Source organism: Sphaerodactylus townsendi, linkage group LG02 (genome assembly GCF_021028975.2).
Source record: "Sphaerodactylus townsendi isolate TG3544 linkage group LG02, MPM_Stown_v2.3, whole genome shotgun sequence".
NCBI lineage: Eukaryota > Metazoa > Chordata > Lepidosauria > Squamata > Sphaerodactylidae > Sphaerodactylus > Sphaerodactylus townsendi.
The window spans coordinates 23,631,694-23,646,278 of record NC_059426.1 but is presented as its reverse complement, the minus strand read 5'-3'; the positions used below and the strand labels follow the sequence as shown (position 1 = coordinate 23,646,278).

The window sequence follows — 14,585 nt, the reverse complement described above, 5'->3', positions numbered from 1 at the left end:
GCACTTCAGCAAAACCTCGGCTACGTCTTATTTTCAGGGGATGTCTTATATTCGGGGAAACAGGGTAGAGATTGTTATAAAAGGGTAGCCACTTAATCTCTGTGTATACACACTGTAAATAAACCTAACAGAAAATACTGCCAGGCAGGTCTGGAAAGGAGAATATTTGCGCTGAACCCTGGGATTCTCTCATTTGTATTTATTTATTTATTTGCTTTACATTTTTCTTTCTTTTTTTTGAGAAATTACTGTTTATTTTTATTAAACTTTTAGACCACCCCTCCCCCTTTGGGATCTGAGGAGTTAACATAATAACCACATGACATAAAACCAGTAACCTCTCTAAAACAATCCAATCTCATAGTTTAAAACGAATGAAAATCAAGTGCAATTTGCAGTTTCTCTAAAAATCCCCCTACGAACGGCCTTGGAACAGGTAAGGCTCAATCCACCTGCCTCAACGGCTCCACCCACACCACAGTTTAAGTTATAATAAGGCGATGCTTGTTGGATTTTACAGTCTTGCATTTTTCTAACTGTGTTGGACGTGCATGGCCGGCGTCAACATAATCCAATGTAGGGCGATTGTCGGGGCCCAGGACTCTTGGTGGGACCCTCTGGTGCTGACACCCATCCACACGTCCCCCAACTGTCCAGCCTAGTTGAGGAAGAGCATGTGAATGGTGCGTGGTGGTATCAATGACAGCAGCACTCCCAGATGTGTACAGTGGTCAGTGCTGCCCAGAAAAGGCTTGCAGATGGTGCAGAGAGTGGAGCAGAAGAGTGTGCAAGCAGAAGAAGAGTGTGCAAGCAGGAAAATGCATGAGTGTGTAGTGGAAAGGAAGGCTCAAGGGGCTTTGGTGGTGGCCAGATGGCGGCCCTGGGCCTTGTCAGCTCAGGCGCCCCAAAAACCTGGAGCCAGGAGTGCTTATACAGCTGGGAATAGGGTAGTGCACTATTTTTGGGGCGTCGGGAGGGCACAGGAGGATATTTTTTGGTTTGGATTTTTAAAACCCAGAATTTTTTTTAAAAAGTTAAAAAAGATCAAACCCCCCTTACCAATATAACCCATATTGGTAAGGGGGGTTTGATTTTTTTTAACTTTTTGAAATTTTCCAGATTTTTTTAAACCTGACTTTGAAAAATCCCAAGCTGTAGAGCTAAAGCCAAGCCCAGCATTCAACTCTGCACTTCTGCTGCCTCCGACATCCACCTGGACTTTGGAGGTGGTGCTGCAAAGTTGAATGTCAGGGAGCAGCAGTGGTGTAGTGGTTAAGAGCAGGTGCATTCTAATCTGGAGGAACCGGGTTTGATTCCCAGCTCTGCCACTTGAGCTGTGGAGGTTTCTCTGGGGAATTCAGATTAGCCTGTGCACTCCCACACACGCCAGCTGGGTGACCTTGGGCTAGTCACAGCTTCTTGGAGCTCTCTCAGCCCCATCTACCTCACAGGGTATTTGTTGTGAGGGGGGAAGGGCAAGGAGATTGTAAGCCCCTTTGAGTCTCCTATAGGAGAGAAAGGGGGGATATAAATTCAAACTCTTCTTCTTCTTCTTCTACTACTACTACTACTACTACTACTACTACTCAGCTCTCTGCTGCCTTCCATCTCCAAGCCCATGTGGAAAAATCTGGCATTTTTCGGGACGGTTTTTTGCCTCCCTTAAATTTTGGGCATTTTTTTTTTGGCTGAAAATAAACCTGATAAAACCCAAGATGGCTTTTATTTTTGGTTTGGCTATTTCTGGATGTACAGCCCTAGCAGGGAAGAGCAGGGAAGGCAGAATGAGAGAGAGCAAACTGAGGAAGGAAGCCATAATGTGGCAGATACAGCACCAGGCACTGGATTGGTGAAAAAAGTTAACACCACCAGTGGACAGTTTAGAGGGGTGAGTGAAACCAGAAATCCCAGTCTAGGAAGCACCGCTTCCTTGCATTTTCATTTGATTCTAGTATGTTGGGCTGGGAAACCAAACAGCGGTGCTGTATAAGAATCATAAGCTGGAATGGATACCGTGTTTCCCCGAATATAAGACAGTGTCTTATATTAATTTTTGCTCCCAAAGATGTGCCATGTCTTATTTTCAGGGGATGTCTTATTTTTCCTGTGTTCTGTTCGTCGGGCATGCTTCCAAACAAAAACTTTGCTATGTCTTACTTTCGGGGGATGCCTTATATTTCGCACTTCAGCAAAACCTCTACTATGTCTTATTTTTCGGGGATGTCTTATATTAGGGGAAACAGGGTATTTGCGTATGTGTGTCTGCACATACACACAATGAATATATTTTACCACAGACCGTTGTGGAAGCTACTAACCCATTATAGGGTCTACTTATTTCATTGTATGTGTTTATCTGCTCCGTTTATACCCTGCCTATCTCTCCAATACAGCTTATATCAATCGCTTCTCCATCATTTTGATCCTCAAACCAACCCTGGAAGATAGATGCATTTATTATTTATTTTTATTTATTGTCTGCTTTTCTTACTGAGATTCAAGGTGGATTACACAGCGTAAGTGGATGCAACCAGTAGGATGAGGCATCTAAAGAACCAGGATGACAGTATTTTGAAACAACACAAAAAGCAAAAAAGTATCAGAGGTGGCATGTCTACCAAGACAGAACACAAACAGAAAACAATGCAGAGAAAAGGATAATACAGGCCTTTTCCACACAGACACTTTAATGTTTTGAGGCAGGAAATAAAATGTTTCATCTGTGGAGTTCTGCATTGTATTTAGCCCTAGAGATTTAGTTACAGTCAGTGGTGGGATTCAAATAATTTAACAACTGGTTATTTACAAGCACCATTTTAACAACCGGTTTTCCGAAGTGATGCAAACCTGCTGAATCCCACCACCGGTTACAGCCTCAAAACATTTTAAATGAACGCCTTTTTAAAACTTCTTCTTCAGTTGAAACGTTTTCAAAACAGCTTCATCTGCCTGTGCAGTGTCTTTAAGATCTTTCCCATGCCTTGCTGCCTTCCGGGGAATTCCCTCCTCAGTGCAATTTTGTGAGCTCACTCTCTGTTCCCGCTCATCTGTTTTTCAGCAGAGTTTCTTCATTTTTGAGGGGCTAATCTTCGACAGATGAACTGTAGAAGCCGCAGAGGATTGCAGCACCCTGCTGTGAAGCATGGAAGCATGGATTGGACTACATACTGAAACAACATGGGAGGAATCACAAAATGGCAGCCGGGAATCGTTCTGAGGGTGTGAGTGCAGACACGCATTGTGGTAAAGGTGGGGGAGGGGGTTGAAAACGTTTTACAAACTTTTTCAGGATTTGTGCGGAAAGGGCCGCTGACAACAGATAATACATGAGATGGTCCACAGTCTGATTCATTTAGGCCTCTTCCACACGTGCAGAATAATGCACTTTTACAACTGTTTGTGGATTTTGCTGTTCCACACAATAAAATTCAGCTGCAAAGTGCACTGAAAGTGGATTGAAAGGGCATTATACTACCTGTGCGAAGTGGGCCAGAATGAAGTATCTTTTTTGGACTATTCCATTATAACACAGGTTTATTACCTTTATAAAAAATATCCTCTTTCATAATTCTTTTTTACATAGTTTGCAGAATGAGAAAAGTGTGGCAGCTTTCTGGGCCTTCTCAAGGTTTCTCGGCCTTCCCAAGCCACAAGACAGAAAGCACACAAACAGGCAGCTGTTAATATTGTTATCTATCTGTAAAGATAGGTAAGGGAGGAAAGGTGGCTTGGTATACAGGATGGGTACTTGGATGGCAGACCACCAAGGAAGATTCTGCAGAGGAAGGCAATGACAAACTACCTCTGCTCATCTCTTGACTTGAAAACCCCTTGCTAGGGTCGCTTTAAGTCAGTTGCGTCTTGACAGCACTTATGTACAGAAGTCAGGCTGCTCCAAGAGCACCCAACCAGTTGGTATGACAGACCAGAGATTAAAATATGGGGGGTTTCTTTCCTTGCACAATTCATGAGATGGAATGGAGGCACAGAGGCTACATGACCAGTTTGTATTAGGCCCAGATAAATTACTCTTGAGGGAAGACCATAGCCAAACTCACCTATCATCTCCATGGTTTCAAATATTCTTTGTGTCATCAGTGGTGGAAAGGGCCATCAAGTAGACAGCCAACTTATGGCAACCGAATAAAGTTCTCAAGGCAAGACATTCAAAGGTGGTTTGCCATTGCCTGCCTCTCCGTAGCGACCCTGGACTTCCTTGGTGGTCTCCCATCCAAGGCCCCTTGCCCGTCGCCAACATTTATTTCAGCTGCAGAAGCCACGGCCTAAATATGGATCCTTGAGGGTGAGGAGAAGAAACAAACATACCCTCTGGGGATGGAAACTGGGTTTGGTTTCAAACTCTGGAAAAGTATTTTGTTGAGACACATTAGGAACGGATTTAAATAGGGGGGGGGGGGTTGATGTTCTTCCCCTTGCAGACAACTGGCCAGACTTGTCTAGAAGCAAATTTCAAAACTACTGGTGATATTAGGGTTATACTGGGACACCTGTGGCTCCAGTTCACAAATGGTTCTGCTAGAACCCAAACTTAGTTAAGTCTTTAAGGTGCCACAAAACTCCTTTGTAATTTTAAAAAGAGACATCTGGGTCCGAATTAAAACAATAACAGAAAGAGGTGCCCCTATTTTTCAAATTTGCACATCAAACAAATAACACCAACTTTGCAAGCCTTCATCAGTCTTTCCAGCTAGGGTGTCTACTGGGGTCAGGCTTTGGTTCGTAAAGCCGCTAGTTATAAAGAGAAGTGCGAAGGGGGCAGGCCAGGTTGGGACTGGGAGTCTTTTGCTCGCGGTCCTCGGGGACTTGCCTGGTGGATCCTGTCCATCCCCCCAGCATCAACTGCGGATTAAGTCTAGGGACTAACCTGCCCCCCTCCACTTGCTTCGAAGAGAGGACTTCGAGCAGAGCCGCCCCACACCAATGCAGGCAGCTCATACCAGCGGATTCACTATTTCCGCACTCCCTGACCGCCCCCTCCCCGCGATGCAAATACCCCCTCCCCCCTTGAGTGGCTGCTGCCAACACACGAAGAACCGGGGGTGGGGGTTTAAAAATGAGGTGCGTCAAGCATTGCCTAAGCGAGAACCTGGGGTGCAAACTGGGGGTGGGGGGGGAGACCGCGGTCTCCGCACAGGCAGAAACTCTTTGTCCTTGGCCAACACTGGGGAAAGCACGCACCCTGCAAAGGTAAAGAGAGCGCGTGCGCGCGCCCCAGCCCGCAGGGGGGCGCGCTTTGCCTAGGCGAGGGGGGAAAAAAAGGGAGCGAGCGAACACCCCCCCTCCCCCCGGTTTGGAACTTTGCTGACTGCAACGTTCCGAAACCGAATGCGAAGACACCAGGGGGCGGAACGTTCGATCCTTGCCTCGTTCTATCGGGTGGGGGGCCGCGAGAGACAGAAGAGAAAACCTCGCGTTACCCCCCCTGCCCCGCCGCGGGAGCTCGCTCGGAGGGAGGTTGGTGGAAGGGGAGGGGGGGAGGCGGCCTCTGCAGCGCCACCCTCCGGCCGCCCGGCCGCACTGCGCCTCCCCTTTCTCTCGCAACCCCCCCTCGCTCCCCACCCCCCCGCTCCGACTCTCAATGTTCCACACTGCCCGGCCACGGAGCCTCCTCCGCTGCTCGATTCCCCCCCGGCCGCTCGCATCCCCTCCAAGGACGTTTTCTCCCCTTCCCTCCCTCCCTCCCTCCCCCCTCCGATCTACCATCGGGACAGGACGCCCGGCGAAGGTAAAAAGGAGAAACGGGTTTGGTGGCTTCTTGCAGCAGGAGCCTGGGCGAGCGGGGGGGGGGGGGGGAGGAGGCGAGAGGAGGAGGGAGGGAGAGGGGGGGGGGAGATTGGTAGAGGGAGCTTTGTTCTTGTTTGCAGCGCTGGCTGCCTGGCCGGGAGAGCCGGGACTGAGTTCACGCCTCACTTGGTGTGCACACACGCACACACACACACACACACACACTCGCACAGCAGCGCCGGTGGGGGTGGTGGGAAGCTTCCTGCCACAACAGCCCCCTCCATAACCCTCTAGGCTGGGAGCTCGGATCTCCCCACAAAGCCGCGGGGGGGGGGACGACGCGGGGGAAGGCGACTCTGTGTGTGTGTGTGTGTGTGTGTGAGAGAGAGAGAGAGAGAGAGAGAGCAAAGCTGCATTTTTTGACCTGCTGCAATTTCCTACGGGGATCATCTCTCTCTCTCTTTTTCTTTTTTAACCCTCCTCCCCCTAATTTATCTCAAGCGATCTGTCCGTCCTTTGGATCCTTCCTGGATGTAGAGACCTATTTTTCCCTTTTTTTTTTCTGGAGGGGGTTCCCTCCCCCCCATATTAAAACATGTCGGTCTGTTTTGTGGAAACTGATCAAGACTCGGTGGCGTTGCAAGCTTTGCGGAAGGTGCAGTTTGAATTATGCTTCTCCTCTCTCTTCCTCTCCCCCCCCCCCGCTTCTCTCCCTCCCCCTTTTCCAGCCTGTTTGAGGGTGGCCAAGTGCAATTTTTGTTGTTGTGGATGCTGGTCGGCCTTGGGACTAGAACCGGGCTCGCTGGTTTCTAGATGGGGAGAAAAGCAGGCGCGTCTGAAATAGCAAATCCTCTCCAGCCCTTTAAATACAAAAGGGGAGGGGGTGTCAGGGGGCTTTTTGGCCCTCAATTGGGATCGCGATTGTTGTTATTGGCAATATGGGTGGGGGATGGGGGTGGAGAAGAGGAGGGGTGTGACTCCCTTGACCCCTTCCCCCCAGTGTAAATATCTACAGGGTATTAGTGACTTTCCAAAAACCCACCATTTTTGGCGAGCGGTGCTATTTACAACGTGTCATAAGTTATTAATGCTCCTGGTCTGAGTACTCTGCTAAATCTATCTCGAGCCTTTGAACAAAGTAGACAATTGACGCACTGTCTGAGGAACTGGGGGTGGGGGAGAACGTGAATGGGATTTGTAAAAAAGGGGAAAAAATTAAAACGGATCTTAATCTTCTAAAGAAACGTTGGAACTATTGTTCCGTAGCCTCGGACTGTGATTCTGTTTCGGTTATCCTCTTTTCTGTTTTCTTTGCACCACCTAGAGAAGATCATGATCCGTTTTAAGGGGGCCAGAATTTGGCTCGGAGGTGACAGGCAGTAGAATTACTGGAGTTAATTGACTTTCTTTGTCTTGGGTCCCCTCCCCTTCTCTTTCCCACATTTTAAAAAAAAAAGTTTCCCAAGATGTCCAGTGACAGGCAAAGATCAGATGACGAAAGTCCAAGTACCAGCAGTGGCAGCTCAGATGCGGATCAGAGGGACCCGCCGGCTCCCGAGCCAGAAGAGCAAGAAGAAAGGAAACCTTCTGGAGGCCAACAGAAGAAAAATACTAAAATCTCCAGCAAAACTACTGCTAAGCTATCCACTAGTGCTAAAAGGTAATAATCCCTGAAATCCAATATATATATACATAGGTTGTTTTTCGTGCCTGTTGATAGGGGAGGACACGTGTAAAAAAACCCCCAGCAAACTTGGAAACGGTACTCACTGTTGGAATGACGTCATAATTTTTTTTCTCCTGCTGGAGATGTGAATCCATCAGTTGTGATGTCTCTTCCCCATAGATTTTTTTGAAAGTCAGTCGTTGGCGAGCTGTTTCCGAGGCATGGACGAGTCGATATGATCCAGGATATGGTCTGAAGGGATCCAAGCTATAGTGCGGCACTGTGTCGCAAGCGGTTGGGGTCAAATCCAGATTCTTATGCTCCCGTGGCATGAGTGGGTGTGAACTGAAGTGGGTTGCAAGTTGGGGCCTGTGGGAAAACCAGTCACGTGACCGCTTTGCCGCATGCTGACTTTGCTTGGATCCGTTCAGGGATTTTTGGTCCTATCAATCAGCATTTTATTCCATGTCGGCATTGGGATGCCGTCCGAGATGATTCATTTGGGGGAACACCTGGATCTACATTCTTGAGTTCTCCACCTTTCTGTTTTGGTAATGCATATGGATAGAGGTGTGGTTGAGAATGGGAGAATTCGTCTTTTGGTTGCATTTGTTAATTAGCCTTTGTTGGATCCTGTCAAAGAAGAATTCTTCACAGGGGTGATGTTTGCTTTGTTGTGGAACTTCAGTACACATCAGTGTATGTAAATGCAGACAGGAACGTAATGGAGTTTTTGCGTGTGTGGTTGAAATGTTGATAGAGAGGTTAACTTGAGTGTCTGCCACCTCAGTGTAGCCTGTAAGTCGAGGCAAATGACTTTTGGCATTTCAAATTACAGAAACTTCAGAAAGCTTTCATGGGGTTTCCTCAATGGGTTCTGTGTCAGTATCTGCATACATTTTTTCCCTGTCAGTTTGGATTTTAAGAAAACATGCACTGTTAATTTTCTTGCACAGACGCATGAATTGGGCCAACGGAAAATGCCCTGATCTCGGTGTCCTTTTGAGATAACTATGAAATCCTTTTCCTGAAGTTCACTTTTAGCTGGGAATTCACATTACATTATCCAGTAACTTATTCGACAAGTGATAACAGAAATATTTCAGGACGTAATGCAGTTTCAGTGGGGGGTATGCTATCAGTGGGACCCTATATTTAGCAGTATGAAGGGCATGTTAGCTTTTATTTTTTAAAAAAACTGAAAATCATGTTGGAACGGAGGCTTGAAAAAGGTTCTTTTTAGTAGATGTTTTGCTTAGAGCAATAGTTAGCCTGTGTGACTTTTTGGGAGAATGTCTCCTGTATTTAACATAACTTTCAGCAATTGTTTGCAAAGTTCTCGTACTACATATTTTGCTGCTGAGATATATTTTGGTCCCCTGAGTCTGTCTTCTGACATCATATTTGATCTTGTAAAATCTTATTTCCATGTGCTGTTTAGCTTGACATCTTGTGTAAATTCTTGTAGCGAACAACTCCCGAGTATCTAAATTACATCTAGGGCAATTTGTCATTGTCAGGAAGCGTCTGTTGACAAACAATGAATCGTTCCGAGTTTTGTAGATTTATCAGCAAATCCCTCACATTGTTGTAGAAGCAAAACCTCTTTTTATGGTTTGGGTGGGAATAACTTCTGTTAAACTGTTACAAAACTAATGAAATGTGTTCTCTTTAGATACTGACATCTTTATAACTGCAGTTCACGGGGGCTGGAGTTTTCATGGGTAGATTGGTGTTTGTTTTATTCAGCAAGATCCTGGGCAAATAAAAATGTTTCATGGGCTTAGAGGAAAGAGAGAAACAGGAGAAATAAAAGTGAAGTTATCTGTAGCTTTAATTCGAGTTACCTGGTGGCACATTTACCAAGGTTGACTGAATTGCTGAAACTCACTATCAGCAGCAGTTAAAATGTTGCCAAAAAAACGTGTCTGTTGTTTACTATCTAACCGCCTTGGCTACAACACAGTAATGCTGGTGTAAAGTCATTCTCAAATGTACTTGCATTTCCTCCCCCCCCACTTTTCCTGGCCTCATTTGCATATAAGATTAAAATGAAAAATTATCTGAGAAAAAGTGCCTGGGAATCCCTCAAACTCGCTTTTCAGAGGACTCTTGGGGGATTCCTGCCATGCGGAGGTGTAAATGTTCTGTCTGTTTACCGTAACAGCTGAAGGGGCAGGAAAACTGCAAAGTTTCTCTGTTCTGGGATTTGGGTTATGCCTCTGAGAACAAAGAGGAAGCAGCCATGTTAGCACTACTGAAGGGAAAACCAATCTTGCATTTAACTGCATGGTGGTAGAGGGCAGTGTAATTCCCTGATTTGTTCCGTAGACTCAAATGCTTTGTGTCTGTTCTCATTTTGCCAACAGGATTCAGAAGGAGCTAGCTGAAATTACCCTGGATCCACCTCCTAACTGCAGGTATGTTAAAAAAAATACAAGCAAACAAAAGTGAACTTGTAAAATGTGGGGATACCAGTAGCGGGGCTGGGGGAGAGTTAATTTGAATGGAGGGTGGCTCAGCGTCGCAGATGCGGTGGTTGTGTGCTGTTTGGAAGTAGATTTATGATGAAGCAGGAATTGTGTCAGGCAAATGGAACATGTGTAGCGAGATGTTTTGATAGATCGTACCATGAAGCTCTTGATTGTCAGTTACACAGAGGAGCTGTTGCGTCAGCTGGGAAGAGTAACCTTTGTTGACAAGTGTCATGTTGGAGAGACACTAAATAGTTATTAAAGTTGAGTCGCATTATCTGAAGAGTTATTGAGGCGTGTGAAATTGTGTATTTGTTTGTGTAAGCGGAACAGTGTTTATTCCCCTGCCATTCTTTGGATGATATCCCTGTTTTCTGAAAGGAAGTTACCAGTTTTGCAGTTTGGAGTTTGTCTTCTGGGTAGACGGGTGAATCGTGATAAGCCCATTCATTGTAAAACAAACAGAAAATACAGCTTTATGGGTCTGGGAGAGATGGCCCTTTTAAGAAGGGGGGAAAACGATGTGTCAACATCAAATGGGTTATTCACTCTCTCTTTTTTTAAAACGAAAAGTTTATGAACGGTACAAAAGCGAAAAGCACGGTTCTGCAGACTTGATCTATGTTCTAAACTTGTTGAAAAACACATCGGTTGCGGTGCCAATGTATTAGGAAGGAACCATGACAGGTTGTAAAATATTCAGCGCTGGAATTTTAAATGCTGCTATCCTGGGCTATGTGCGACACCTCAATTAACTCTTGCTCAGACTGAATATGATGTTGTTCATGGTATTTCTGTTTGCAAGATGTTGCTGTTTACAGTGGCCGTCATGTTGAAAGCGTTTCTCATGTGGGGGGATAGCGTGATTCTCCGGGACAGGTTGCAGTTTAATTGGATTCTGGGGGAAAAGCTGTCGATGTCTGGCCGCTTGTGGTTGTTGTTATATGTTCTAAAGTGATTCAGTAGAAAGGTAATTGTTACCACCTTTTCCTACCTGTTCTGAAGAACGAAGCTAGAAGCAACTTTGATTAAAAAAAAAACCAGAGAGAGAATGATTTCCGCAGGGAAGGTCAAGCAGCATTCTGAGACTCCTGGCACGGCTCTCTTGTAAACGGTCTCAAATTGCTTGTGCTGGAGTTGTGAAGACAGATTGTGTAAGCCCCCCCCCCCCCACCACAAAATCCCCTTTTCCCTTGAGACTAGTGCTGGGCCGGGAGCTGTCTACTGGACTTCAGATGCACACGAGCTTCGGTTGCACGGCTAGGTCTTTCAGCAAGCTACTATTAAACAAGTCCTCAGCTTTCCCCCTGACGACACGGGAATAATTTTCATCATGCAACTTTGCAGGGGTGCGTGTCGGGATCGCAGAGCTCGCGGGTCCCAATCAGCAATTTGAAAATTGCTCCTGTTGGTTTTAGATTCACTGATAAATAGTGATATAAGACAGTGGTAGCTTCTTCTGCCTACCCTCTCTTGGTCTTTTGGTCTGTACCCCATTGTGCTGCATACTTGGAATCCTACTTGTTTGTTGTGGGTTGGATGCAGACTAAATTTTCCATCTATGGAACAGAACTTTTTTGCCTCTTCCCTTCCTTCTGTGGCCCAGTGATCCCTGCAAAATGCTGTTCTGGGGGGACAGGTGACCCCAAGCAGTGACATGGGGTGGGGGGTTCTGCCACAGGACACTTACGTTTGGAAGCTTTTTGAGTCCTTGAAGGAAAGCACCGTGACGTTGCAGCTGACTTATGGTGACCCATCATTGGGTTTTCAGGGCGAGAGATTAATGCAGGTAGTTTGCCGCTGCCTGCTTTTGTGTTGTGAGCCTGGATTTCCTTGGATGTCTCCCATTCAAAGGGCTGGCCCTGATTAGCTTCCAAACTTTGATGCGATCGGTCTGGGCTAGGCTGGCCGTCCAGGGCTGGACTTTGAGCAGGGCAGTATGAATGCTATTTGGTCTCGGAGCGAGGCGAGCCACTTTAACACCATTGTTTAGAAAATGCTCACAAAAAAATAAAGGATGGTGGTAATTAACATATTTAGCAACTGTTCTCCTTCACTGTTTTGATTGTAAGAGGTTTTTTTGCAATCCACTTAAAACCGTAGCCGTTTTTAAAGAAAACAAGGAAAGAGCTAGAGATGAGTGAGTAATCAGTAGAGGATCTCCTTTTCGTTTCCTTTTTTGAAAAGATATCTTGGAGGGTAAGAGAGCAAACTGGTCCTCTGAAGTCTACACATTTTGGCAGGCACTTAGATCAGGAGGGACTCTGATTGCCTCTGAATATTTTCAGAGCTTGGCGCAAAGGGAGAGGCTGAGCTTTGCCCTCCAGTAATCTGCTGCTCATGCCAGGAGATCAGGACGGGTACAGGAATTTGTCTCTTTGCCTGGCACAGACAGAATGGGCTGTACAGAAGGCTGCAGGGTGAGGCAGGTCAGTTCCCCAAGACCAGCCGAAGACTCGCTGCTTCACCTGGGCTGTCGCTTTCCCTTTCCTTGGGGCAGCTAAGAAGGCTGGAGATTATGTAAATACATTCTCTATTCATGTGCCCAGGTTAAGGTGGCAAATAGAGGTTCCCAACCTCATGGTGGTGGCTAGAAATCTCCTGGGATTACAACTGCTCTCCAGGACCATGTATATATTTTAGTATTTAGTATTTTAGTACCAGTGTCTATAATTGTGAGCAATAATGGGCAAATTTTGTATGCTGATTTTGTATGTTTATTTTATGCCAATAAAGGCTTGTGACTAGAAAAAAACTGCTCTCCAGGCAAGAGAGATCAATTCAGGTGGAGAATATAGCCACTTTGGAAGGTGGGCTGTGGGCATTATACCCCGCTGAAGTCCCTCCCTTCTCCAAACCCCACCCTTCTCAGACTCCACCCCGAAAACCTCCAGGTGTTCCCCAACCCAGAGCTGGCAACCCGAGGGTCCTTGGGACATGGCAGTCCTTCCTCTATCCAGATTCTTAGCGATGGCTGTCGTTTCTTAGTGTCATTTTGGAGTTGGATAGATTCATCATCAACTCTAGCAACTTGACTGCCACACGTAACGGGGCATTTCTGGTTTCTGGTAGTAGTTGAAAGGCCAGTAGAGATGAAAGCGTCTCACTGAAACAGTAGACTCTTGTTCTAGTGTTCTTTGTGAAGTTTCTGATTTTTCCTGTAGTGCGTGGCGCATCGGATTAGGATCTGGGAAAGGCAAGTATGAATCCCCGCTTCCATGGAAGCTTGATGGGTGACCTTGGGCCAGTCACGCAAACGTAGCCTAAATTTTGTTGTTGTTGTTGAATTTAGTTTTTTAAATTTAATGCTCCACACTTTCCCAGCTACAGCCAGGTTTTTAAGCACATTATCTTAAGACATTCAACATATACAGTTTCAGTAAAATACTTAAAACATTAACTAGTGAAACACAATAAAGCAATAAAGATGGCAACTGATCAGGTATTCAAAACCCTGAGATCCATCATCACCACATCCCATCATATATCCAATGTTTGGGATGGGGAAAAGGGTGCAGAAAAAGCTGGGAGGATAAAATGCAGAAGAGGAGAATGGTGTAAACCTGTTTGGGTTCTTATTGGGGTGAAGATGAGGGTTCAATGAAGTGAATAAATAAATTGATGGCATACCATTAGGGTGGTCAGATTCCAGGCCAAGACTGGGGCTCTTGCAGAATTACTGCTAAGTTACAGACTGCAGAGTTCAATTCCTCTAGGCCAGGGGCAGAGGTGGGATCCAGCAGGTTCTCACAGGTTCCCGAGAGTAGGTTACTAATTATTTGTGTGTGCCAAGCGGGCGTTACTAATTGGTGATTTTGCGATGTGATTTTTGCCTTAGTTACACCCCTCCTCTCAGCAGTAGCGCGCAGAACTTGAAGCAGTCTAGCAGGAGGTGCACCGGCGTGCGTGGCAGCCTGTGCCTGCGTGCATTCGTTTCCCGCCCAAGGACTGGCGCAGCGGCTGCGTCCTTGCCACAGCCCCTCCCAGGAATGCCCCGCCCTGGGAATGCCCGGCCATTCCCCTGCCGTGTCCCGCCCAGCCCCATTGGCGCTGTGCCACAGTTTGAATCCCACCACCATGGGAACCTGTTACTAAAATTTTTGGATCCCACCACTGGCCAGGGGTGTCCAACTCTGGTGCCTCAGATGTTATGGACTACAATTCCCATCAACCCCTGCTAGCATGGCCAATTGCCAGCAGGGTCTGATGCGAATTGTAGTCCATGAACATCTGAAGCGCCAGAGTTGGACACCCCAGCTCTAGACGGAAAAATGAGTGGACTGAGGGGCATTAGACCCATTGAGTTCCCTTCCCTCTTCGAATCCTGCCTTCCCCAGGCTTCATCCTCCAACCTCCACGAATTTCCCAGTCCCTAGTTGACAACCCTACCCAGAATACTTCCTCTTCCCAAAATAACTTTGTAATCACACCGTGCTTAAGAGGCAATTAGACTGTTGTGTTAAATTGGGGATTTGAAAAAAAGTGTATCTTGTTCCCCGTGTGTAAGATGAGAGAGAAGCAAAAGGCATTTTCTGTCTCCAGTAAATTGGATGTGTGTTAATGAGGGCTGCTTGGTTAGGGATTAGCATCCTTTCTTGCATGTTAGAGTTCAGTACAGTTTTGCAGCAGCAAGTATTCCTACATGCTTTTAAGAGCCATTTCATGAACTGCATTTTGCCCCCAGAAGCTAGTTCCCAGGC

At 46.3% G+C, this 14,585-nt stretch overlaps 1 protein-coding gene across 3 annotated transcripts in view; it reads left to right on the top strand.

Moving 5' to 3' along the window:
• Positions 1-5,255: 5,255 nt before the first annotated feature.
• Positions 5,256-14,585, top strand: part of UBE2E3 (ubiquitin conjugating enzyme E2 E3) — a 132,453-nt gene continuing 123,123 nt past the window's right edge. The window contains exons 1-3 of one of the 3 annotated variants that reach the window (XM_048483691.1): positions 5,256-5,746; positions 7,203-7,405; positions 9,781-9,831. In XM_048483691.1, coding sequence (XP_048339648.1) covers positions 5,600-5,746; positions 7,203-7,405; positions 9,781-9,831 — 401 coding nt within the window. In that variant the 5' untranslated portion in view covers positions 5,256-5,599. Of the gene's footprint in view, positions 5,747-5,918; positions 6,401-6,551; positions 6,575-7,202; positions 7,406-9,780; positions 9,832-14,585 lie in introns of those variants that run through there. The other 2 variants (XM_048483692.1, XM_048483693.1) reach the window with 2 other exon arrangements.